At 31.9% G+C, this 26,017-nt stretch overlaps 2 protein-coding genes across 2 annotated transcripts; both read left to right on the top strand.

The window, feature by feature from the left end:
• Positions 1 to 352: 352 nt before the first annotated feature.
• On the top strand, positions 353 to 12,245 carry LOC125053388 (membrane alanyl aminopeptidase-like). The gene is made up of 16 exons (XM_047654736.1): positions 353 to 423; positions 1,303 to 1,523; positions 2,482 to 2,753; positions 3,185 to 3,340; positions 3,516 to 3,839; positions 4,323 to 4,506; positions 4,727 to 4,968; positions 5,483 to 5,675; positions 5,886 to 6,066; positions 6,371 to 6,468; positions 6,862 to 7,041; positions 7,400 to 7,584; positions 7,795 to 7,962; positions 11,200 to 11,343; positions 11,547 to 11,625; positions 12,005 to 12,245. Exons 1-16 carry the CDS (start codon positions 420 to 422, stop codon positions 12,215 to 12,217), a joined length of 2,844 nt encoding a protein of 947 aa, XP_047510692.1. The 5' UTR covers positions 353 to 419; the 3' UTR covers positions 12,218 to 12,245.
• A 2,316-nt stretch (positions 12,246 to 14,561) lies between these two features.
• Positions 14,562 to 25,023, top strand: LOC125053385 (membrane alanyl aminopeptidase-like). The gene is made up of 16 exons (XM_047654734.1): positions 14,562 to 14,590; positions 15,932 to 16,152; positions 17,386 to 17,657; positions 18,330 to 18,485; positions 18,981 to 19,304; positions 19,472 to 19,655; positions 19,911 to 20,152; positions 21,135 to 21,327; positions 21,528 to 21,708; positions 22,026 to 22,123; positions 22,666 to 22,845; positions 23,175 to 23,359; positions 23,849 to 24,016; positions 24,116 to 24,259; positions 24,459 to 24,537; positions 24,770 to 25,023. The coding sequence occupies exons 1-16, from the start codon at positions 14,587 to 14,589 to the stop codon at positions 24,980 to 24,982; spliced, it is 2,844 nt and encodes a 947-aa protein (XP_047510690.1). The 5' UTR covers positions 14,562 to 14,586; the 3' UTR covers positions 24,983 to 25,023.
• The last annotated feature ends 994 nt before the right edge of the window (positions 25,024 to 26,017 follow it).

The following is a 26,017-nucleotide window of genomic DNA, read 5'->3' as shown; positions in this document are numbered from 1 at the left end:
AATTGCCTATGCGTCATCAAGGCTTGCCTGTTTTCTATATGCCAACAAATTGCCTCATATATCGATCATAACTATAATCCACGATAAGAGAGGCATTATGCAGAAACTGCTGAAGATAGTTCCAGATACCAGCTACCCTGCTTCACGACGTTCAGACAAGGATTACCGGCCTAAGAATCAAAATTACATTACATAATCGCGATATTCACATTTTATTAATATCACTGTGATCAACCGCTTCGTAATCAAGAAAAACTCTTTTATGAATATTTCTTAAAAATTCCCATATCAATATAAGTACACATTAGTCAATATAATAATTATCTTTAATTTATAACAGATAAGACGATTTTCTATAGATAAAGGAAATAATTTAAATTTAATGTATTAGTTTATGGTTTGATACCGGCTGGGTCACCATGGGTAAGTTTATTCACTCAAATATATTTGCTTTTAAAATAAAGTTAAAGTATAAAATTCTAAAACTGAGCTGTCAAAGTTGGCAACGTATTAAGTAAAACATAATTGAATAAAAAATAATGTAAATTGAATAATTACTTTAATTACTCGTGTAATCGTTTGAAGACTTCAATAGAAGCTATAAAGAAATTTTCTTACTTGAAAAAGAGACTTTTGTTAAGAGATCATGATGTTTGCTAATTCAGCAAAAAACAAGCTCATAAGTTGTGCTTCCACAACTACAAATGTTTTTTTTATACGCCAGTGAGCATGACGTTGTTACAAAATACATTGCCTGAAGCATTTCTAAAATGTCTTCTAATATAAGATATTAGGTGATTTGTTACATATACAATATGTAGCATTGTAAAAATGCTTTGATACATAATAATTTTTTTATTAATCTTCGTTATTAATGAACGTAAATTATACAAAAAAAATAGTTTTTACTAATGAACATATTTAAGTCCCAATCGCAAATTGTTATATCATTTGTAGGCGAATCCTATATGTACCAGACACGTAAACAAATATAAATGCTTAACACTAAATACTCCAAACAAGAATCTCTACATACTGCAACTGTATCGTAATTAAAGTAGTTACGTGACATACTTTGTAATCGTGGCTTCGGTACTAATCATTAAACAATATTGTTAAATCACACAGTCAATTTTAGAAACCATAGCGTGTAATTATTAACACGGGCCCAATAGGTTTTTTGTATAATTTCATCATCATCGCAAGTGAAGTGGCATTTCTTGAAACCTCACAATCGTTACAACAAATGCAACGTGTTTCTCTTATGTCCTATTAAGGAATATAACATAACTCTCTTTATAGATCTGAAACTGCTGGTGACCATAATAGCCCTATCCGTGGGGCTGGCACATACCGAGCCTCAAGATGAACTTTATGGTTTTGAATGGATAGGATACAACACGAATTTGGATGACCCTAAATACAGACTCCTGGATAATGTTCAGCCTTTACAAATATCTGTTGATTTAGATGTATATCTCGAAGAATCTAGGTTCAATGGTATCGTGCAGCTACAAGTTCAGGTTAGTTGTCATTTCGCTACATTTAGTTTTTTTGTTAATAAATCACATAGATCGTAGATTAGAGGTAGGTTATATATATTCAATATAAATAAATTAAAGTAATAAGGAGGAGCGAAGCTATCCATTACATAATAATTCGTCAAGTTTATTTTTTGGTATTCGACGAAAGCGAAATTGAAACTATAAAAATTACCAAATTCAAACACACACATTTCCTATGTGAAATACTAGAAAAATGTTTGAAATATTTTAAAATAATGTTATATGTTTTACTTATTAATAGACAAAATTATTTAACTATTCAAGGTATTTCAAAAGTATGTATTTAATTATAAACTAAAAAAGAATGTATAAATAAATGGCTCGTGTCTTATTATAATATGTAATGCCGCCAATAAATATATCGTGGATAAAAATATCATTAGTAATGACTGTTATAAAATACATGGTAAAAAAATAAAAATGATTGTTATCGAAAGATAAATATGTTTAATAAGATAATGTTTACCTTATCCTACTTACATAAGACCATAATGAGTATAAGTTTAAATCCCATTTAGAGTGATTTACTCTAAAATTTGTATTGTTGTACTAATATAAAAGTTTATGAATAATTTAGCCAGGTAATTGTGGTTATGTAAATTTATTCTTCGGTGTAAGGAAGTACGGGTGGTGAAGTCAACTCGCCTTATCCAAGCAATTTAACAAAAATTAGACAACACAAAAAACTTGTTTACACTAGACTGTTAAAACTAAACACTAAGATTGTAGGACAACTCAGCGTCGGTACTCTGTAAAAGCCTTGGTACCGCGCAACCTTAAAATCAGTATATTTAGTTTTGTCTATATACATAGACATAAAAATTGCATTTAAAACGATCGGTATGTCGTGATTGTAAGTGAGTATTCACTCCACTACAGTTTGCTGTATTATATTAAAAAAATTGGTCTTTTTTAGGTCCGTGAAAACTTAACGCAAATTGTGCTGCACCAGAACGTTGTATCAATCGACGAAGTGTCCGTTTTAGATGCGAGTGAGCGACCTGTATCTCTTCAAATACCAAATCCGTTTACAATTGACAGATATTATGAAATTGTTACCATCAACTTTGCATCTGAGATAGTGCCAGGCACATATATCATTACCATTAATTACAAAGGGCGTATTAACGAGAATCCTCATGATAGAGGCCTTTACAAAGGATATTACTACTACAATAACGAGAAACGGTGAGAATTTAAATATTTTTATAATTTCAAAACATGGCGCTATTTTTGGAACATGTCTTATAAGGCCGTATGACTACAACAATCATAATTTACTATCCTCCTAAGTTGTACAATTAAAATTTAAAGATATTTAACGACAACCTTATCAAATCGGTGCGGTTCGTAAATATTCGATTTTATAATGAAAGTCCACTATTTTAACCAACAACACTCGAATCTGCAAAGAGCCTGGGTTTGATTTGGTTTCAACCAAACGAAAACATACCTGGCGAATCTATATTTTGTTTAATATCAGACAAGAGCAGACTATATTAAAGACAGAGAATATTATACGAGTAAAAATAAAATATAAAGGAGTACATAATCAGCATTTGTTTGACCTTAAACAGGCGAAATAGTTTTAGAAACTTAGTTGTTTAAATTTATTTCAGTTACTACGCAACAACGCAGTTCCAGCCTTACCATGCTAGAAAAGCGTTCCCCTGCTTTGACGAACCTCAGTTCAAATGTCCATTCACCATTACGATTACAAGAGGTGCCAATCTACGGCCATCGTTCTCAAACATGGCTATTGACAATACTAACGTGTAAGTATGAAAAAACTTGAAAAAAATCCGACTTAATTAATTTGTGCAGGCTGTGTCGCTAGTGTATTTTAATATACATAATAATAAAATTTGGATCAAGTTACTTTGTTCGCGAGCTTTTACAAACAGCCCTCATAGTTATCTTTAACCTTAAATAAAACCTTTTTTTTAACAGGTTACCATCCGGTAGAGTACAAGAGAGATTCTATCCTACACCTGTTGTATCATCCTACCTTGTAGCCTTCCACGTGAGTGATTTTGTTAGTACAAATTCTTCGGGTACAGTGCAGAAGCCCTTCCAAATCATCTCTCGCGAAGGACCCACTAATCAACATAGCTATGCAGCTGATGTTGGTTTCAAAATCACAGAAATTATGGAATCGTACTTTAATATCAGCTACTATGAAATGGGCCAAGGTCGGGCAATGAAAAACGACCATATTGCATTACCAGATTTTCCTTCTGGAGCTATGGAAAACTGGGGAATGGTTAACTACAGGTAATTTATTTTCATATTTAAGTTTGTGATAAGATAAGGCGTTAATTTAACCAGTAACGTCACAGAATTGATAATATGGTTATTAAAATTTCAATAAGCTATTGAGCTTTATTTACTTTAACGCAGTAATATCAGATACCAATTATTTGAATTGATAAGTTGCTTTTGTATTACATATAATATTTTCAAGCCAGAAGGAGATTGTAATTACATCAAACACCATTTTTTTTTTCAAAATAAGTTGTCAAATACTTCTTGGCCTTCTGGATTTAGTCAAACCGAACATAGTTTTAATGCTCAATCTTTAACTGTTGGAAACAAGAGTTAGAACAAGATATAAATATTATTCCTACAAGATAAACAGAGGGTAGGACGTAATGTAACTTGTACCTGGCTATCTTAATTTCCGATATTATTAAATAAATATTCCTTTATAAATGTATTAGCTTACACATTAAATCTTATCCTACTTCTTTCCTTCAGGGAAGCCTACCTCCTATACGATGAACAGAATACAAATCTTCAAAATAGAATATTTATTGCTACAATTATAGCCCACGAATTAGCTCACAAATGGTTTGGAAATCTTGTCACTTGCTTCTGGTGGAGCAACTTGTGGCTGAATGAATCCTTTGCTAGTTTCTTCGAATTTTTCAGCGCACACGAGGTACATACTTATAAGTATACTATAACAAGATTTTCATGTAGTTTGTGACTGTTGTTTGATATTTTATGGATGTTCAGGAAACAATCTATCTAACGGACAAAACTGACCAACCCTTGTTTATACAAAAATAACGCCGCTATCGCAAAACGAGTAGCAATCTCAAATAAAGTATTATCTGCTTCGACCACTACAGCTCTTAATCCGTCTTTTTTTGTTGCAGGCAGAGCCTTGGTTGGAACTAGATGATATATTCATTCTAGATAGTGTACAGAGTGCTCTATCAGGTGACGCAAGCGCATCTATTCAGCCAATGAACTGGTCATCCGTAGCTGACAATCCCTCAATCAGCGCTCATTTCGGTACCAGCAGTTATGCGAAAGGAGCGTCTGTATTAAGAATGTTAGAACACTTCGTGACTCCTGTCGTGTTCAGAAATGCTTTGAGATACTACTTGAAAGAAAAGTAAGTTTATATTTATTATATTCAGCTTTTCTTAACCCACGCTGCAAAAGCTATAAATCTGATATAAGTGTGTCTTGGCATCATAGCTCTTAAACATATGAATCAGTTAATTTAATCATTTTTTGTTAATAATTTGAATGTAATAATAATTTGATAGTATTTGCAGAATTCTTACATGCATATTTGCGGTATTTGATTCGTTTTCTATCTAACATATTTATGTTTTACTGGTATGCTATCTTTCTATTAAAAGTTAATAACCATTTTTATTTAGTTTACTTGACGGTTGGCCTGGGACGGCTCCATTTATAGATTTGTCTTTTATAAATGTAAAATACCGGAAAATTTGGCCCAGCTCAAATTTTTTTTTACAACTGCCACCGTCATTAAAAAAAGTATAACGATATTAGTATACGTAATGTAGTAATCTTTTTCTCTGAGATAACTCTCAAACGTTATTTTGCAATAACCTAATATAAATAATTGCTAACGCAAAGTATATAATGTATTTTAGCGCATATGGCATTGGATATCCTACGGATATGTATGCAGCCTTTAGACGTGCTGTGTCTGAAGATCCTACCTTCGCAACCGCTTATCCAGGAATCGATATAGGAACAGTTTTTGATGGCTGGGTTCAAAACGCTGGAGCACCAGTTGTTGAAGTCAACGTGAACATGACATCTGGATTAGTGTCACTTACTCAGGTATATTATATTGTAATATTTTTAAGGAAGTTAGTACAAACATCTTATTTATTTTATGTATTGATGTGTATATATTATAAATTCTTAATATTTTTTTTGCAAAAATGGAAATGCATTCTTGCATGGAATTCAACTTTAGTTAATTCATGTTTGTATTGGATGGACCTTGTATGGAGACTAACAACAAGTTATCTTTATTCACATTTCCAGCGTCGGTTCCAACTTTCCGGAACTACACCAAATGACATTTGGCAAATACCAATTTCTTGGACCCATGGTGACAGCCCCAATTTCCAAAATACCAGACCTACATATGTTTTGACTCAGAGAACCGGAAGTGTTCAAAAGCCGGTTGGAACAAGCTGGGTCGTTCTTAATATCGCTCAATCTGGTAAGATTAAATGATAAGGCTTTACAACAAACAGGCTTTTGTGTTAGGTGTGTGTTCCAGAATAACACTGAATTTGCACATTTTGAACTGAATTTTCACAGTTTAACATTTTTAAAAGTAATTTTTAGTATTAGTGAGGTTTGTGAAGTTTGTGAGGCAGTATTCTCAAAAAACTACACAGATCGTTGGAAATTTCATTCGGTTTAAAATTGGATTAAACCAGACATTGTTAGTTGGTGTTGTTGATTGTTTATATGTAAGGAATCTTTACGATTTCAACTATAAAGATGAACCAATCTTTCAGGTTTCTACAGAGTTAATTATGATAATCAGAACTGGGGGTTGATAGCAGCTCAGTTACGAAGTAATAAAGATGTTATTCATAAATTAAGCAGATCGCAGGTAACACTTAGTTAATATAAAATAACTAAATTTGACATATTTCAGTAGAGTTGACTGTTGCTATCATTGCTTATCATATAGACTGCACATACGTTAACAATCGTATTAGGTCCAATATAGTCTGTACTGCGCATTAGGTATACTTTTCTATATTATCAATTTTATTCTCATTTTATTCTAACAAAAACAAGAGAAAGAGACACTCTTTCTATTTCTGGCTCATTTACATAACAAAATTGAATAATATATAGCCTTAATTAAATTAAAGCATGTATGGTGTTTAACAGTATGTTAAAGGTATTATGAAAGTGGTTGTTGTGGAACAAAGTAACGATAAGAATACTGATATGGATATTTTTTTTCTTAAATAATTAAGTCATTTTATTATTTTAGATTGTTAATGACGTTCTATTCTTTATTCGTGCTGGTCAAATATCGATTCCTGTGGCGTTCGATGTTCTCTCTTTCCTGGCGAAAGAAACAGATTACTATGTTTGGAACGGCGCATTGACTCAGCTGCAATGGATTCACAGAAGACTTGAGCATTTGCCTGCTGCTTATGATGAATTTACTGTACGTAATACATAGTGCACACTTAGTGTATGATGGTATAAAAATTAATATAGTAAAACATCTTTCCGTAGTAAGTGTCTGTGTGTAAGGGCATTATTTATTATTAAAACATTACATTGAATTGTAAGCGATTACTGGAAAACTACTAGATATATCTTACAATTATTTATTTACTTAGATTAATTCATTTTAAAGGAATGAAGAAAGAACCTATAATATTTACTAGGTAAATCAGAAAGGCATAAGCTACGTTAGAAATAGCTAATAGCAAATTTAACAAAAAACACAGATACAATTAATACCTACTTGATCTCGCGGCAAACGAAGTCAAATTTAAATCTAAACACTATGTATACAGGCCTACCTATTGGAACTTGTCGATGAGGCTGTAAAACAAATTGGATACACTGATGGAGCCAATGATTCATCGTCCACAATCCAGCAGAGAATGCAGATTCTTAACTTTGCTTGCAATTTAGGTCACCAAGGCTGTATTGACGACAGTCTAGCTAAATGGAATAGCTTTAGAACACAAAACACACCGTAAGTCAGTTTTGCGCGCAATTACTGAAACATAACGATAGTCATATAGGTAATATCCTAGTGACAGATAATATACTGATACTTTATGCTGTAGTAATAATGTGAAGCAATAGTTTATGAAAGGTTTAGATATAAAACTATCCCGAACTAACAGTACAAAAGCAAAAATAATAAGTTTAAGACGTAAAAAATAATTTCTGGTTATTTCAGTGTGCAAATATCATCCCGTCGTTACGTTTACTGCGTTGGTCTACGCAATGGAAATGCTAGCGATTATCAATTCTTATTCCAAAAATACAATACATCTGAAAACACGGCCGATATGGTCGTGATGCTTCGAACACTGGCCTGCAGTAAGGACCAGGCATCGATTGAACAGTAAGTAATCTTCTAGTTTTCGCACCAAATGATGTTTATTGTCATCTCTTTAAATTTATACTGACTTATAATTATTATACTGTAAAATTTATTTAAAATATCAAATAATAGAGAAGTTTATTCAATAAGGCTATGTTCAGATGGCGTGGCAAAAATTTAATGCGCGTTTTCAAATCGCCCGACTAGACATTGTGGTATTTTAATACAACTGTTCACATGAGCGCACGTTAACGCGCATCAGCGAGCGTTAACGCGGCGGTCAGAGAAAAAGTCTCTAGACGCAGGTGATCGCGCGTTGACGCGCGCTTTGACATGTATGCAACGACCGTACACTGTTCAGTTGAGCGCGCGCTTCCATCGCAATCATACGTTTTTTTTGTGCCTTGCTTTCGTATTCACTTCAAAATGAGTTAATCTCAAGATATCGAAATCGATTTACTAATTGATGAAGTCCGTAAAGGCCAGCGATTTGGGATGAAGCTTCAGAATCCTATAAAAATTAAATTTTAAATAAAATAAAATACGTTTTTATAATATGAACCCAATATGTTCGTTTTCTTTTTCTATACTTTTTTTGTAATATAACCACAAAATAATAGCTTCTTTCACGTCCATTTGCTCTGTCAAAATAGTCTAGTCGACAAGTTGAAAATGGAACAAAATAGAGATACTACTCCTAAAATTATGTGCGATAGCTCATTGGATCCGGAATGACGTCTAGAAAAATGTGCTAAAAGCGTGTATTAGCACATAAAAAATTGCAAAAGTTATAGACCATTAAAGATGAAAAAATAATGGCATTTAGTTTTTTGCTAATATTTAATAAACTATTAATATTTAAGAAATTTCAAATAAAGATTCTGAAAGAGGAGGAAATTTCCAACAAAAAACTCCTGACTCCCGGAACTCTATCTTCATTATTTATAATGTTAATTTAACGCTAAAAATAGGTCTGCGGGTGACATTTTTAGGATTCGCGCGTGGCGTCAAAAGCGACTACGGCACATTAATTAATTTATTTAAGGTATTGAATATTTTTTTTTAAATTTGAAAAAATTATGGTGTGTTCTGAACACTATAATTAATTTATTCTCGTTGAAAATTTTACTTAAAGTTAATTTTTCAACAAGTTAAATAATTGTTAACTAACGAAATTTTCTCGAACGACCGTCTTAATTGTAAGTGAAAAAAAATGTTTAAATAATGGTCGTAAAAATATTTCGCTTCGTAGAGCCTTTCTTACATACATACTTAACAAGATCGTGCCATAAAAGTTTAAAAAATATTTATACTTTGTTTATAACAATTTTTTTACTTAAACAAAAACTTAAAAATCCATGTAATGATGTTAAAAAAAAAAATTTTTTTCTCAATCATCATATAATCGTTTTTTTATTAATACAAGATATTTATTGATTTGCAAAAAAAAAAAATCCCGCCATTTGTTGATAATTTTTTTTTAAACAAATTGATTAAATCAATATTTTTTAAAAATAATTTAACACAACTTTATTACATTAAAATTTTTATGATTTTAAAAAAAAAAAATTTTCCTTAATAACAATTTTTAATTGTTTATAATCGTTTTTTTTAATTTTCTATTGTTTAAATAATTAGTTAAGAAATTTTTTTTTCCTAAAAATCATAATTGACAGTCTTCTATAAAGTAACAGAAAAAAAAATTTTTTTATCAACAATTCTATTGTTTATTAACTTACCAATTTGTTATAAACAAATATTCAACTTTTGTTTATTTTTTTTCTAAAACTTCTAAAATTAACAAAAACAACCATATATAACAAAGTATAGAAAAATTTTTTTTGTAAATTTTTTGATTATCATGAATATTACTTTTATTTAAAATTAAAAAATTTTTTTTCTATAGTTTGTTATATATGGTTGTTTTTGTTAATTTTAGAAGTTTTAGAAAAAATATAAACAAAAGTTGAATATTTGTTTATAACAAATAGGTAAGTTAATTAACAATAGAATTGTTGATTAAAAAAAAATTTTTTTCTGTTACTTTATAGAAGACTGTCAATTATGATTTTTAGGAAAAAAAAAATTTCTTAACTAATTATTTAAACAATAGAAAATTAAAAAAAACGATTATAAACAATTAAAAATTGTTATTAAGGAAAAATTTTTTTTTTTTAAATCATAAAATTTTTAATGTAATAAAGTTGTGTTAAATTTTTTTTTAAAAATATTGATTTAATCAATTTGTTTAAAAAAAATTTATCAACAAATGGCGGGAATTTTTTTTTTTGCAAATTAATAAATATCTTGTATTAATAAAAAAACGATTATATGATGATTGAGAAAAAAAAAATTTTTTTTAACATCATTACATGGATTTTTAAGTTTTTGTTTAAGTAAAAAAATTGTTATAAACAAAGTATAAATATTTTTTTAACTTTTATGGCACGATCTTGTTAAGTATGTATGTAAGAAAGGCTCTACGAAGCGAAATATTTTTACGACCATTATTTAAACATTTTTTTTCACTTACAATTAAGACGGTCGTTCGAGAAAATTTCGTTAGTTAACAATTATTTAACTTGTTGAAAAATTAACTTTAAGTAAAATTTTCAACGGGAATAAATTAATTATAGTGTTCAGAACACACCATAATTTTTTCAAATTTAAAAAAAAATATTCAATACCTTAAATAAATTAATTAATGTGCCGTAGTCGCTTTTGACGCCACGCGCGAATCCTAAAAATGTCACCCGCAGACCTATTTTTAGCGTTAAATTAACATTATAAATAATGGAGATAGAGTTCCGGGAGTCAGGAGTTTTTTGTTGGAAATTTCCTCCTCTTTCAGAATCTTTATTTGAAATTTCTTAAATATTGATAGTTTATTAAATATTGGCAAAAAACTAAATGCCATTATTTTTTCATCTTTAATGGTCTATAACTTTTGCAATTTTTTATGTGCTAATACACGCTTTTAGCACATTTTTCTAGACGTCATTCCGGATCCAATGAGCTATCGCACATAATTTTAGGAGTAGTATCTCTATTTTGTTCCATTTTCAACTTGTCGACTAGACTAAAACAGACTGACGAGTTCTCACAATTCGCAACGCGCGTAAGCGCTTGTCATCTGAACTCTTTATAAATTTGATCGCGCGTTGATCTAATATTTAAATTATGAAGCCTTAAGGATTCATAATTTAAATATATTTATTAAATCAACTTTTTGGTTTCATGTATTTCAATTGTTTCTAGCTACCTCTACCAGACAATGCACAACGACAAAATCCGAGTACATGATAAAAACAATGCTTTCTCATACGCCTTGCAAGGAAACAGCGAAAATCTGCAAACTGTACTCAACTTCTTATTCAAGAATTATGCTGAAATCCGGGAAACGTAAGATTTGTACCTTTCTTTACTAGATTGCTATAGGGCCATTTCCCTTGTTAAATTTTAACTAAACTAAATAAAAATAAAAATAGTATGAACCTAAATAAAATGGCCACTAGTATTCATTATTCATATGTTTAAGCAAAAATTAATTATAATCAAATATTAACTCTTGAATCTTTTAACAATATTGAAATTTTATTTTCTAGTTATGGTGGAGCTGCCCGATTATCAAACTGCATATCTGCACTTTCTGGATTCTTGACTGACTTCGAAGACATAGTCAAGGTGATCTTTTTTCAAAATCAATAGAATATTGCACTGAAGTAATCTCAGAGTACAAACGATCGTAATTTGTTGGTCTGACAAATTGCCATCCCATTGCATTTTTTTATAAACAAGAAACTATACTATTTATGGGTTGTCAGCCACGCGAATATTTTAAAGACTATTCTGGAATACCTATTCAAAAATTAGTCAAAAATTAAAGTCACGATGGTCCACTTAGATATGATTGAAAATTGATGCAGTACCCACAGAGAATAACGAGGCCAAGACAAACGAATTTTATTTTATTTTTATTTATTGTTGTAGAATGCATTCTTTAAATTTTTCAGACTAATATTATGTTTCATTCCCCTTCAATCAAACATTTAATTTATTTCAGTTCCAATCATGGTTGTACGAGAACCAAATCGCTATTGGTGAATCGTTCTCCACTGGCGTAAGTGTTGTCAATACAGCTGTAAACAACCTCCGATGGGGCAACAACGTAGCAGCTGAAATTTTTTCAGAGCTTCGTAGCAGAAGTTCAGCTACTGCTGTGACGACGTCGTTATTCGTCGTTATGTTGGCTTTAGCGGCTAAATTTGTATTTTAGTGATTAATAATATATTTATTTTTAATTATTAATGTTGTTTCATTCTTTTCTGACTCCAAGATGTCTGGTTACAGAGAATTTACATTGACCTTTGAGGAAGACATTTTTTAAGTATTTGCGAAGTTTTTTTATAATGCCTCACAGTATTCACGCCACCTTTCAGTTACACTATCTACCTAAGCAGATTCTCATTATTGCTAATGCCCATGATTTTGGCTTGAAGTTCTTTGTCAGTGCCATTATTACGAGGAATAACACACGTGATTGTAATCGAGTGAGAAATTTGTCCCTTCAACACAGTCATTGCACCTTAGCTGAAAGCTCATGGTATAGAGTACCGTTTGGATCAGAATTAGAGCTCTTTCCTCTGCTTGATGATACACCGCGTTTCTTCTGAAATACATCCTCGTCACGAGCTATCGGTAAGGGAACTTTAGCACGTATTTCGTTCTTTTAATCTGTGCTATCTCGCATCTACATTGCTTGTTTCTATTTTGAGTGCAACCCTGCACAACCTGTGCAATACCTTTGTATGAATGTATCCCTTCATCCATCCCAATACTTGTTTCTTAAACTATTCAAGAAGGTTATAAAATAAATAAATCAGTGGCGCTACAACCTTTTTTAGGTCTCGGCCTTAGATTTCTGTATCTGTTTTATGATCATTTGTCAATGTCATAGGCAAGTAGGTGATCAGCCTCCTATGCCTGACACACGCCGTCGACTTTTTGGGTCTAAGGTAAGTCGGTTTCCTCACGATGTTTACCTTCATCGTTCGAACCAATGTTAAATGCGCACATAGAAGAAAAGTGCATTGCAAAGCCGCTGATTGAACCTACCACCTCAAGGATGACAGTCGCACGCTGAAGCCACTAGGCCAACACTGCTCGATTTATCAGTATTTTATCAAAATATAGATTAAAATAATTAAACACGTTTAGAATTGTTTAACGTATTTTATTTTTTATATAAAAGTGTGAGAACCCAACACGTGGCCTTTTCCTGTTTCGTACAGCTGGACGTTATTTTTTTTATTTTGAAAAAAAAAAAGGGTCAGGGAAAATTCAGCCTTCAAATTGTGAAAGAAGTTTGTAACTGTGAAAATAGTCCTGTAATTTAGAGTTAATTTGTTAATACATTAGTTATTGATTATATTTTCTTCTTAACGTTATAAATAACAAAAGTGACAGTAAAAAAGTAAATAAAGACAAAATAAATAAAGATAATAAATAATAATAAAATTATTAAAAATATACTCTAAATTTTATGTTTTTTTATTTTTGTATAATTGCCTTGAAATTCAGAAATTATGCATGAATTGCCAATTGCCTATGCGTCATGAAGACTTGCCTGTTTTATATATGCCAACTAATTACCTTATATACGCATATATATACCTACAAGCTGCTCCAGCGAACTTCGTTTCTCCTTAATGCCTAGCCTACCTTTTTAGTACATACCAACATGGAACATTTTGCTATGCTACCCCAGAGACTGTTGGGTTTTCGGGAATGAAAACTTTTTAGGGTTTTCTGTGAATTTTTCTCTTATACCTCAAAGTTCTAGTCATAAGATTTTAATTTACAAATAAAAAATAGGGGTTGAATGTAGAGGGATACCCCTCTGAGAAGAGCATGTATTCGAGGGTATAGCTGAAATTTGTTATGATCGTACACTGTGTCTGTGTTAGTTTTTAAAACCTTAAAGTCATACCAAGATACGTAGTAAGGCCTCAATAGATTCGAAATCCAATTTGACTTGTCTAATTTATATGTGACTTGCGAGTTTGTATCTGGATAGTTTGACGATCTCAGAATCCATACATTTGGAAATTGCATTATAAAGGAAGGGTCCTGTAAATGCAAAGGAGCGTTGGCAGAACACAGTCCTTCGTTTTGGCGTTGGGAATACAAAACGTCTTTTCTTAGAGGTGTACGGATTTGTTAGTCTATGGAATTTATGATATCTTAAGCAGATCGCTAAGATGTATAGCTTCCTTACTGAGAGGCTTTTTGTTTCTAGGTGGGGTTTGACTGTGGGGTTCCTAAACGGTCTGCGATAGGCAACTTTAAGGATTGCTCTTTGTGCACGTTCCAACTTAATCAGTAAAGATTTCCAACATAATCAAAATTGTGTTATCACATAATCGCCTTATTCACAATTTATTAATATCACTGTGATCAACCGCTTTGTAATTAAGGAAAACTCTTTTTGATATATCTTAAAAATCCCCAATATCAATATAAGTACACATTAGTCACTATAATAATTATCATTAATTTATAACAGATAAGACGATTTTCTATAGATAAAGGAAATAATTTCAATTTTGTATTTTTAGTTTATGGTTTGATACCAGCTGGGTCACCATGGGTAAGTTTTATTCGCTTAAATATATTTGCTTTTAAAATAAGTGAAAGCATAAAATACTGAAACTGAGCTTTCAAAGCTACATATAATTTAATACAAAAATAATATATATTGAAAATATTCAATCGTTTATCGTTATAGACTTCAATTGAAGACATAAGAGAATTTTCGAACTTAAAAAAGAGACTTTTGTTGAGAGATCATGATGTTTGCTAATTCAGCAAAAAACAAGCTCATCAGTTGTGCTTCCACAACTACAAATGAATTTTACAATAAGTCAGTGAGCATGACGCTGCTACAATGAACTTTACCTGAAGTGCGCATTTTAAAAATATTATGTTCTAATTACCTACTAAGATATTTGATTTTATTGCTTTACATAAATAAAATGTTTATTAATTAACGTTTATATAAAAAAAATGTTTTCACTAAATATTTAAGTCCCAATTGCAAACTTGTTAGGTATATCATTTGTAGGTGTTTTAACAGACACGTTAAAAAGGACGAATTTATGATTACCTAATCCCTAATTCAATATAAATGCTATTCATAAAACTGAATTCTATCACTCCTCCTTTACTGTGCAAAGTATACTGCTATGGAATTCCCTCCCAATTGATATTATACAGCTCAGTCCTTAAATTTATTCAAGAAGCTTCTTTTTGATCATTTTCCTTCTGCCTCGTAATTAGCTGGCTCTGCTTATATATATTAATTATTGTGACTCTGTTAACCTTTTGATTGTATTTTAAATTTTTGTCTATACATACTTTTACTTATTATTATTGTTATTTTTTCTTTAGACTTTACGTTATTTTAGTTATAGTAACGGGTTGTTTTGAGTTTTTTTTTTGTTAATAATTTTTGCAATTCTTGTATTCTACCCTCTGTAGGTGTTTCTCTGTCATTGTTCCACATTAGGGTTGCCTGGAAGAAATCGCTTGTTAGCGATAAAGCCACCCGTTGCCTTATAACTTTTGTAACATGTTTTTTTTTGTTTTTTTGTTATGTGTATGTTTGTGAATAAGGTAATAAGCATAAATAAATATAAATAATACTAAATACTCCAAACAAGAATCTCTACATACTGCATCCGTATCGTAATTAAAGTAGTTACGTGACATACTTTGTAATCGTGGCTTCAATACTAATCATTAAACAATCTTTAATCACAGAGTAAATTTTAGAAACTATAGCGTGTAATTATTAACACAGGTCAAATAGGTTTTTTGTATAATTTAATACATCGCAAGGGAAATGGCATTTAACCTCACAATCGTTAAAACAAATGCAATGTGTTTCTCTTATGTCCTATTAAAGAATATAACATAATTTTCTTTATAGATCTGAAACTGCTGGTGAGCATAATAGCCCTGTCAGTGGGACTGGCACATACCGAGCCTCAAGATGAACTTTATAGTTTTGAATGGATAGGATACAACACGAATTTGGATGACCCTAAATACAGACTCCTGGATAATGTCCAGCCTTTACAAATATCTGTTGATTTAGATGTATACCTAGAAGAGTCTAGGTTCAACGGTATCGTGCAGCTACAAGTTCAGGTTAGTTGTCGTTTCGCTGATCTGCTTTATGTCAGTTTAACATAATTTTTCTTGTGCTATATTTAGTATTTTTTTATTAATACATAAATCACATTTATCGCAACTAAGGGGTAATAAAGAAGAATGAGACTTATTTAATTCAATATAATTATATTAATAAATACATTAAAATAATAAGGAGGAGCGTAGCTTTTCATTACAACATAATGATTTATTTTTTTGGTTATGGACTCGACGTCGAAAAAGCAATAAATATTACAGTTACACTAATGTGACAAGTAATTAAAACTATTAAAATTACTAAACACACACGATATTCTATAATATATATGTTTTAACTATTTTCAAATAATATTATATGTTTTACTTATTGAGATACAACTACACAAGGTTTTCAAAAGTGTGGATGATTTAATTTTTTGTATAAATGAATGACTCGTGTCTTCTTTGAAAATATGTAATACCGCCAATAAATATATCGTAGATAAAAATATATATAATAGTAATGACTGTTATAAAATACACGGTAAAAAAATAAAAATGATTGTAATCTAAAGATAATATTTTTAATAAGATAATGTTTACCTTATCCTACTTAGGCCATAATGAGTATCAGTTTGAATCCCATTTACTCTACAAATTTTCTGTTATACAGTATATTAAAAAAAAGTTTATTAATAATTTAGCAAGCTTCTAGGTTATTGTAATTATGTAAATATATTCATCGGTGTAAGGAAGTGAGGGCTCAGTAGTCAACTTACCTTATACAAGTATTATTAAAAAAATATTAGACCAACTTTTTTTTATACCTGACCGTTAAAACTAAACACTATGACTGTAGGTCAACTCATATTGCAATCCAAACTTCTTCTTCTTTATCACTCAGGTATTTCCGAACCCATTCGACTTAGGGTCCTTCAAGAAAAGAGCGTACCATTTCTTAAAAGGCCGGCAGCGCGCTTGCGAGCCTTCTGGTAGTGCGAGTGTCCATGGGCGGCGGTATCACTTAACATCAGATGAGCCTCCTGTAAAATAAAATAAAAGTCTACAAAATGGTATGTGCTATGCTCGTGGACAGGTAACGCGCGACCATAAAGTTGCAACATCTGTGCTATGCTCGTAAACAGAACTAAACAAAAATTGTATATAAAACGATCGGTATGTCTTGATTTTTAGTAAATATTCGCTTCACTACAGTATGCTGTATTATATTTGAATTTGGGTCTTTTTTAGGTCCGTGAAAACTTAACGCAAATTGTGCTACACCAGAACGTTGTATCAATCGACGAAGTGTCCGTTTTAGATGCGACTGAGCGACCTGTATCTCTTCAAATACCAAATCCGTTTACAATTGATAGATATTATGAAATTGTTACCATCAACTTTGCATCTGAGATAGTGCCAGGCACATATATCATTACCGTCAATTACAAAGGGCGTATTCATGAGAATCCTCACGATAGAGGCCTTTACAAAGGACATTACTACTACAATAACGAGAAACGGTAAGAGTTAAACATCATATACCGAAATTTTTACAACCTCCAAACATGACACTATTTTTAGAATACGTCTTATAAGGCCGTAGAGCAGTGTGCCTAATGGCTTCAGCGTGCGACTCTTATCCCTGAGGTCGTAGGTTCGAGCCCCGGCTGTGCACCAATGGACTTTCTTTCTATGTGCGCACATTTGGACGGTGAAGAAAAACATCGTGAGGAAACCGGCTTGCCTTAGACCCAAAGAGTCAATGGCGTGCGTAAGGCACAGAAGGCTGATCAGCTACTTGCCTATTAGATTACCAAATGATCATAAAACAGATACAAAAATCAGAGGCTCAGACCTAAAAAGGTTGAAACGCCATTGATTTTTTTTTCTTAGGCCGTATGTCTACAACAATCATAATTTACGATCCTCATAACTTGAACTAATTGGAAATGAAAGATATTGTAACAAAAACCTTATCAAAACAGTACGATTTGTTGATTTTCGATTTTATAATAAAAGTCCATTATTTTAAACTACAACACTCGAATCTCTGTAGAGAGAAAACATCCCTGGCGAATCTATATATTGTTTTGGTTTAATATCCTGATTAGGTACGAATTTAAATCAGCGTTGTTTTGAAATTTAAACAGGCGAAATAGTTTTAGAAACTTAGTTGTTTTAATTTATTTCAGTTATTACGCAACAACGCAGTTCCAGCCTTACCATGCTAGAAAAGCGTTCCCCTGCTTTGACGAACCTCAGTTCAAATGTCCATTTACCATTACGATTACAAGAGGTGCCAATCTACGACCATCGTTCTCAAACATGGCTATTGCTAATACTAACGTGTAAGTGTGAAAATATTTGAAAAAAAAACCGACTTCATTAATTGGTGAAGCTCTAAATGTAGCAGGAAAAGGTTTTTACCGAGATGTATCCGCAAAACTGCTTTAATGTAGATAATTTTATTAAATTATAATGATTATTATAGTTAGTAATCATAATTTCAGCATAACTTTGTAATAGATTGTTGCGAATTGTTTATATAAATTAAATTCGAAACGTTAAGACGTGAAATTAAATAACTAATAATCTCTTAACAATTGAAATATATTAAAATCTTATCCATATTATCTATACTAATATTAGAAACAGGTAAAGAGGTTAATCGATTAGGTATAAAAAGCTTTTCAAGGTACTACGGACTACCGTTGACCATGCGAAGCGGGTCGCTAGTGTATGATAATATAAATAATAATACAATTTGGATTATGGTTCGCGAGCTTTTATATAGAGCTCATAGTAATTTTATCTTTAACCTCAATAAAACTTTTTTTTAACAGTTTACCATCCGGTAGAGTACAAGAGAGATTCTATCCTACACCTGTTGTATCATCCTACCTTGTAGCCTTCCACGTGAGTGATTTTGTTAGTACAAATTCTTCGGGTACAGTGCAGAAGCCCTTCCAAATCATCTCTCGCGAAGGACCCACTAATCAACATAGCTATGCAGCTGATGTTGGTTTCAAAATCACAGAAATTATGGAATCGTACTTTAATATCAGCTACTATGAAATGGGCCAAGGTCGGGCAATGAAAAACGACCATATTGCATTACCCGATTTCCCTTCTGGAGCTATGGAAAACTGGGGAATGGTTAACTACAGGTATGTTTACATATGAATTTTAAATTATTATAATAATTATATTTAACTTATCCTGTATGATTGGATAATGCATTAATTTAACTATAGATAATTTGGCAATTTTTATGTCTATAATTATAATTTTAATAAGCTTATACAATAGATATTATTCTAAATTCTTCTTTTAGGGAAGCCAACCTCCTATTCGATCAACAAAATACAAATCTTCCAGATAGAATAAATATGGCTGCAATTATAGCCCACGAATTAGCTCACAAATGGTTTGGAAATCTGGTCACTTGTTTCTGGTGGAGCAACTTGTGGCTTAATGAATCTTTTGCTAGTTTCTTCCAATACTTCAGCGCACACGAGGTACTTATAAGTATCCTATAATAATATTGATTTTGTAGTTTGTGTCTCTGGTTTGATAGATTAAGGATGTTCAGGAAACAGTCTATCTACCGGAAACAGACCAATGGGATCCGTTGTTTATGCAAAAATAACGCCCCCCTCATTTATCAAAAATTATTAAAGTATTATCTGTCTCTTTTTATCATTATCAAATTGACGAAGAGAAGAAGATCGCGTTTTTTCAACCACTACATTAGCCGTCTTTTTTTGTTGCAGGCAGAGCCTTGGTTGGAACTAGATGATAGATTCATTCTAGATAGGGTACAGAGTGCTCTATCAGGTGACGCAAGTGCATCTATTCAGCCAATGAACTGGTCTTCCGTAGCTGACAACCCCTCAATCACCGCTCATTTCGGTACCAGCAGTTATGCGAAAGGAGCGTCTGTATTAAGAATGTTAGAACACTTCGTGACTCCTGTCGTGTTCAGAAATGCTTTGAGATACTACTTGAAAGAAAAGTAAGTTTATATTTATTATATTCAGCTTTTCTTAAACCTCGCTGCAAAAGGGAATAAGTCTGACGTGTTTGTGCCATCATAGTTCTTAAACATATGGATCAGTTCATTGAATCATTTTTTGTTGTAAATATTAATGTAATAATAATAATATTTAAATATATGTTTTACTGGTATGCTGCCACTGAGCTTCTCTGAGCGCAACGGTTGTAGAGGGTATTGTATTAAATATTTTATAAATTTAAAAAAGTGCGTGCGTACAAAGTCATGTCAGAAGTGAAACTTCTTTGGCAACCTAATTATTAAGTCTTGTTCATATTTATACAAATCTAAAACTTTAGATTTCCGAGACTTAGAGGGAGGGAAAAAGGAAGATATGTTAGGAATTTAATGAATTTAATTGTCATTAAAATATTAAGTGTCGGAAATTAATACAAATTATAAGATTTCACTAAATTATTTTGCATAAAATATAAAATGCTCATATTTCATTTTTAATTTAAAAAACAATTCTATAACGTAATTCGCCCTTCTTACTGTCTCTCAATCGGTCTCAGTCGCTCTCTCCCTTTTCTTCGACAAAAACGCTGCACACCTTCGTGACGCTCATGTTATTAATATTGCGATTCATCCGTAAAAAAATACCCTCATGCGCCTAAAGAAGTTTCACTTTAAAAATATTACATATTAATAACCATTTTCATTTAGTATACTTGCCGGTTTTCCGGGAGTGGCTCTATTCGACATCAATCAATCTTTTATAAATGTCAAATATCATCCAAAACGGCTACACCGATTTTTATTTCTGTGCTAAGTGCAAAAAATTGGCCCGGCCCACATTTTATTTTTTTTTCAACTTTTGTTTTTGATATATCCATTTATTCACCGTTCTACCACCATCATTTAAAAAAAACGATATTAGTACTGTAGTAATCTTTACATTGAAAAACAACGTTTGAGAGTTTATAACAATGTAATATTTTAGCTCATATGGCATTGGATATCCTACGGATATGTATGCAGCCTTTAGACGTGCTGTGTCTGAAGATCCTACCTTCGCAACCGCTTATCCAGGAATCGATATAGGAACAGTTTTTGATGGCTGGGTTCAAAACGCTGGAGCACCAGTGGTAGAAGTCAATGTGAACATGACATCTGGATTAGTGTCTCTCACTCAGGTATATTATTTTCAATATGTTGATTTTCTTAATTTACGTGTTCTTGTCTAGGCACTTAATAAATTCTTAATATTTCTTTGTAAAATTTTTGTAAAAATGGAATTGCATTCACTTCAGTTAATTCGAGTTTGTATTGTAAGGTCTTGTATGGAGATTAACAACAAGTAGTATAACTCGCTTTTCTAAATTCACGTTTCTAGCGTCGGTTCCAAATTTCCGGAACTCCACCAAATGACATTTGGCAAATACCAATTTCTTGGACCCATGGTGACAGCCCCAATTTCCAAAATACCAAACCTACATACGTTTTGACTCAAAGAACCGGAAGTGTCCAAAAGCCGGCCGGAACAAGCTGGGTCGTTCTTAATATCGCTCAATCTGGTAAGATTAAATCAGCAGCAGACTTTTTAAAAATGTTATTAGGTAACACACACCTACCTTATTTAGATTACAGATTACCGATCTCATGATTTTTTACAGTTTGACATTTTTTTTAAGTAATTTTAAGTATGAGTGAGGTTTGTGAAGCTTGTGAGGCAGTATTTAAAAAAAACTACAAAGGATATTTTAAGTAGTACTCCCTTACAATTGATTGTTTATATTATGTTAGGAATCTCTAGGATTACAACTAAATAAATGAACCACGTATGTACCAGCTCCACATAGAAATAAAACCTAAACGTATAGTTATCTTTCAGGTTTCTACAGAGTTAATTATGATAATCAGAACTGGGGATTATTAGCAGCTCAGTTGCGAAGTAATAAAGATGTTATTCATAAATTAAGCAGATCACAGGTAACTTCGTTTACTTAAGATAGTATGAAATATAGTAGTTAGTAACTAGATTAAACATATTGTTCAGAAGACTGTTGATATCTTTGCTATTTTATAGATTGCGCATACATTTTCCCATCGTATTAGGTCCATTTGTAAATGTACTGTACATTAGGTACTATACTATACTATATTATTACAATAACATTTTATTCAAATTTATTTATTACAAAAACATAAAACACAATTTAAATATATCGCATATTAAAGATGGTGGCGCCGTTTTACAGTGAATAGTAACGATGTTCTTAATAAAAGTTGAAAATTTGAGACATTTGTTATGTTTACAGGAGAGACTTTTTCTCTTTCTCTCACTTTTAAATAACAAAATTGAATACTACATTATAGGCCTAATTAAATTAAAGCATGTATGGTATATAAAAGTTCTTCAAAGGTATTATGAAACTAGTTATTGTGGAGCAAAGAGAAGACTACTAGAGTAATAAGAATACTGATATATATCATTTTCTTTCTCAAATAATTAAGTTATTATATTATTTTAGATTGTTAATGACGTTCTATTCTTTATTCGTGCTGGTCAAATATCGATTCCTGTGGCGTTTGATGTTCTCTCTTTCTTGGCGAAAGAAACAGATTACTATGTATGGAACGGCGCATTGACCCAGCTGGAATGGATTCACAGAAGACTAAAGCATTTGCCTGCAGCTTATGATGAATTTACTGTACGTAATACATAGTTTATGATGATGTATGATGGAATAAAATTTAATATAGTGAAACATATTTCTGTAGTCCAATAATAATGCAGGATAAATGTCTGTTTGAGAAAGCATAATTTATTACTACTAAAACATTAATTTGAATTCTAAATGATTCTGGTAGAATACCAGATATATAATTATTTTTTTACTTAGATTTATTCACTTTAAAAGAAAGAAGATACATACAATATTTACTAGGTAAATCAGAAAGACAACAATACATAGGCTACCTTACAAACTTCAGCTTTCAGCAGGTTTCAGCTTTCAATCTTAACTAAATATGTATACAGGCCTACCTTTTGGATCTCATCGATGAGGCTGTCAAACAAATTGGATACACTGATGGAGACAATGATTCAGCGTCCACAATCCAGCAGAGAATGCAGATCCTTAACTTTGCTTGCAATTTAGGTCACCAAGGCTGCATTGATGACAGTCTAGCTAAATGGAATAGCTTTAGAACACAAAACACACCGTAAGTCAGTTTTGATTGGTGCAATTACTGAAACATAACGATAGTCATATAGGTAATGTCTTAGTGACAGATATTATACTGATACTTTATGATGTAGTAATAATGTAAAGCAATAGTTTTAAAAAGGTTTAGATATAAAACTATCCCGATTAGAAGCAGTAAAACGACGGGTTGCACTCCGGGAGTGCCGGCAGAAGTGAAAACTTGAATATTAACGTTGTGCATTGTTGATATTTAGGAATGGTTAGGGAATAATTTTGCACGAATTGCTTTAAGTATCAGTTTAAAAGTACTATTATTTATGTGGTAGAATACAATATTTAATTAGCTCTCTGCTCTCCATCCGTCTTACGAATTTTCGATCAGGTTACGTGTCCTGACGCGAGTTTAACATTTTTTATCCATTCCAAAAAAAGTGTACAACGCCGCTAAAGAAGTTTTCACTTCAAAAATATTAAGACGTACAAAAACCATTTCTGGTTATTTCAGGGTACAAATATCATCCCGTCGTTACGTTTACTGCGTTGGTCTACGCAATGGAAATGCTAGCGATTATGAATTCCTGTTCCAAAAATACAATACATCTGAAAACACGGCAGATATGGTCGTGATGCTTCGATCACTGCCGTGCAGCAAAAACCAGGCGTCTGTTGAACAGTAAGTTATTATTTTACAATATACAAATTATATATTATTATTATATTGATTTATTTACTAAATGAACTATTCGGTTTCATGTATTTTTACTGTTTTTAGCTTCCTCTATCAGACAATGCACAGCGACAAAATCCGTGTACATGATAGAAACAATGCTTTCTCATATGCCTTGCAAGGAAATAGCGAAAATCTGCAAACTGTACTCAACTTCGCATTCAAGAATTTTGCTGAAATTCGGGAAACGTAAGATTCTTAACTTCGTACCTTTCTTTACAGGAATACTAAAAGGCCAATTTCCTCGTTAAAGTTTATTTTAACTGAAAATAGATAATATAAATACCATGTACCTTATTTAAATTAGCTTTATGTTTAATAAAAAATAATTTATACTCAAAAATCAACTCTTGAATATTTTCACAATATTGAAATTTTCTTTTTCTAGTTATGGTGGAGCTGTCCGGTTATCAAACTCCTTATCTGCACTTTCTGGATTTTTGACTGACTTCGAAGACATAGTTAAGGTGATACTTTGTTTTTTTACCGTAGATTTACACCACCTTGCCTAAAACCCAAAAATTAAAGGTTCATACGGGCCCACTTAGCTATGAATGAAAATTGATCCAGTAAACACAGATTACGAAGTCAAGACAAATGTTGTAAGACTAGAATTTACATTTTTTGTTGTAGAATGCGGTCTTTTTTTTCAGACAAATATTATGTTTCACTTCTCTTTAATCATTTAACTTATTTCAGTTCCAATCATGGTTGTACGAGAACCAAATCGCTATTGGTGAATCGTTCTCCACTGGCGTAAGTGTTGTCAATACAGCTGTAAACAACCTCCGATGGGGCAACAACGTAGCAGCTGAAATTTTTTCAGAGCTTCGTAGCAGAAGTTCAGCCACTGCTGTGACGACGTCGTTATTCGTCGTTATGCTGGCTTTAGCGGCTAAATTTGTATTTTAGTGAATAATTATATTTTTATTTGATTAAATATTGTTGTTTGATTCAGTAATTTTATTCAGAAATTTTACGAGTTGTTTACACTCACACTTACTTGTTTACGGAGCAAACCTTCACAGTGCTTGCCGCTTGTGAGTACGTTTCATCATTATATTGTCAAATATATTAAAACAATTGAACACGTTTAGAATTGTTTAACGTATTTTATTTTATGTAAAAAAACCTACACATGTCTTTTCCTGGTTTTGCACAGCTAAACATTATATTTTTGAAATAAACTTGGTCTGAAATATATATCACTACATAGTATAAAACAAAGTCACTTTCTCTGTCCCTATATCCCTATGTATGCTTAAATCTTTAAAACTACGCAACGGATTTTGATGCGGTTTTTTTACAAAGATAGAGTGTTTGAAGAGAAAGGTTTATATGTATAATTACAATAAACCTTTCTCTTCATTCACTCTAAAAAATATTGGTTGTTTGTAAAGTAGGTTTACGATCGATATGTTTACGTGATAACGTCTTATTGGTGATATAAGTTTTTGGGAAGTAAGGAATTAATGAAGATAACAATTTTTTCAAATTTTAAATTACATCTATCGTTTTATTCACACTTTTGATGATAAATTTCGGGTGTAAAATGACAAGTTTACTTATTCGACTATGATATACATTTTTCTTCATACATTCACGGAATGACTGGCAGCGCTCGAGATGAGACGGGAGATCGGTCCGTCTCTCTCTCGGTATACCTGCGATCGCGCTCGTGAGGTTTTGGTGTGACACAAGTTTCTGAACATGTCACCCGACTAAAACGATTTTAAAGACGTTATCACGTCAAAAAAATCAGTGGCGCTACAACCTCTTTAGGTCTTGGTCTCAGATTTCTGAATCTATTTCATGATCATTTTTAAATCTAATAGGCAAGTAGGTGATCAGCCTCCAGTGCCTGACACACGCACACACATTTTTGGGTCTAAGACGATGTCGGTTTCCTCACGATGTTTTCCTTCACCTTTAGAGCAAATGTTAAAT

The sequence above is a fragment of the Pieris napi genome, chromosome 10 (genome assembly GCF_905475465.1).
Source record: "Pieris napi chromosome 10, ilPieNapi1.2, whole genome shotgun sequence".
Lineage (NCBI taxonomy): Eukaryota > Metazoa > Arthropoda > Insecta > Lepidoptera > Pieridae > Pieris > Pieris napi.
This window is presented reverse-complemented; position numbering and strand designations above follow the sequence as displayed.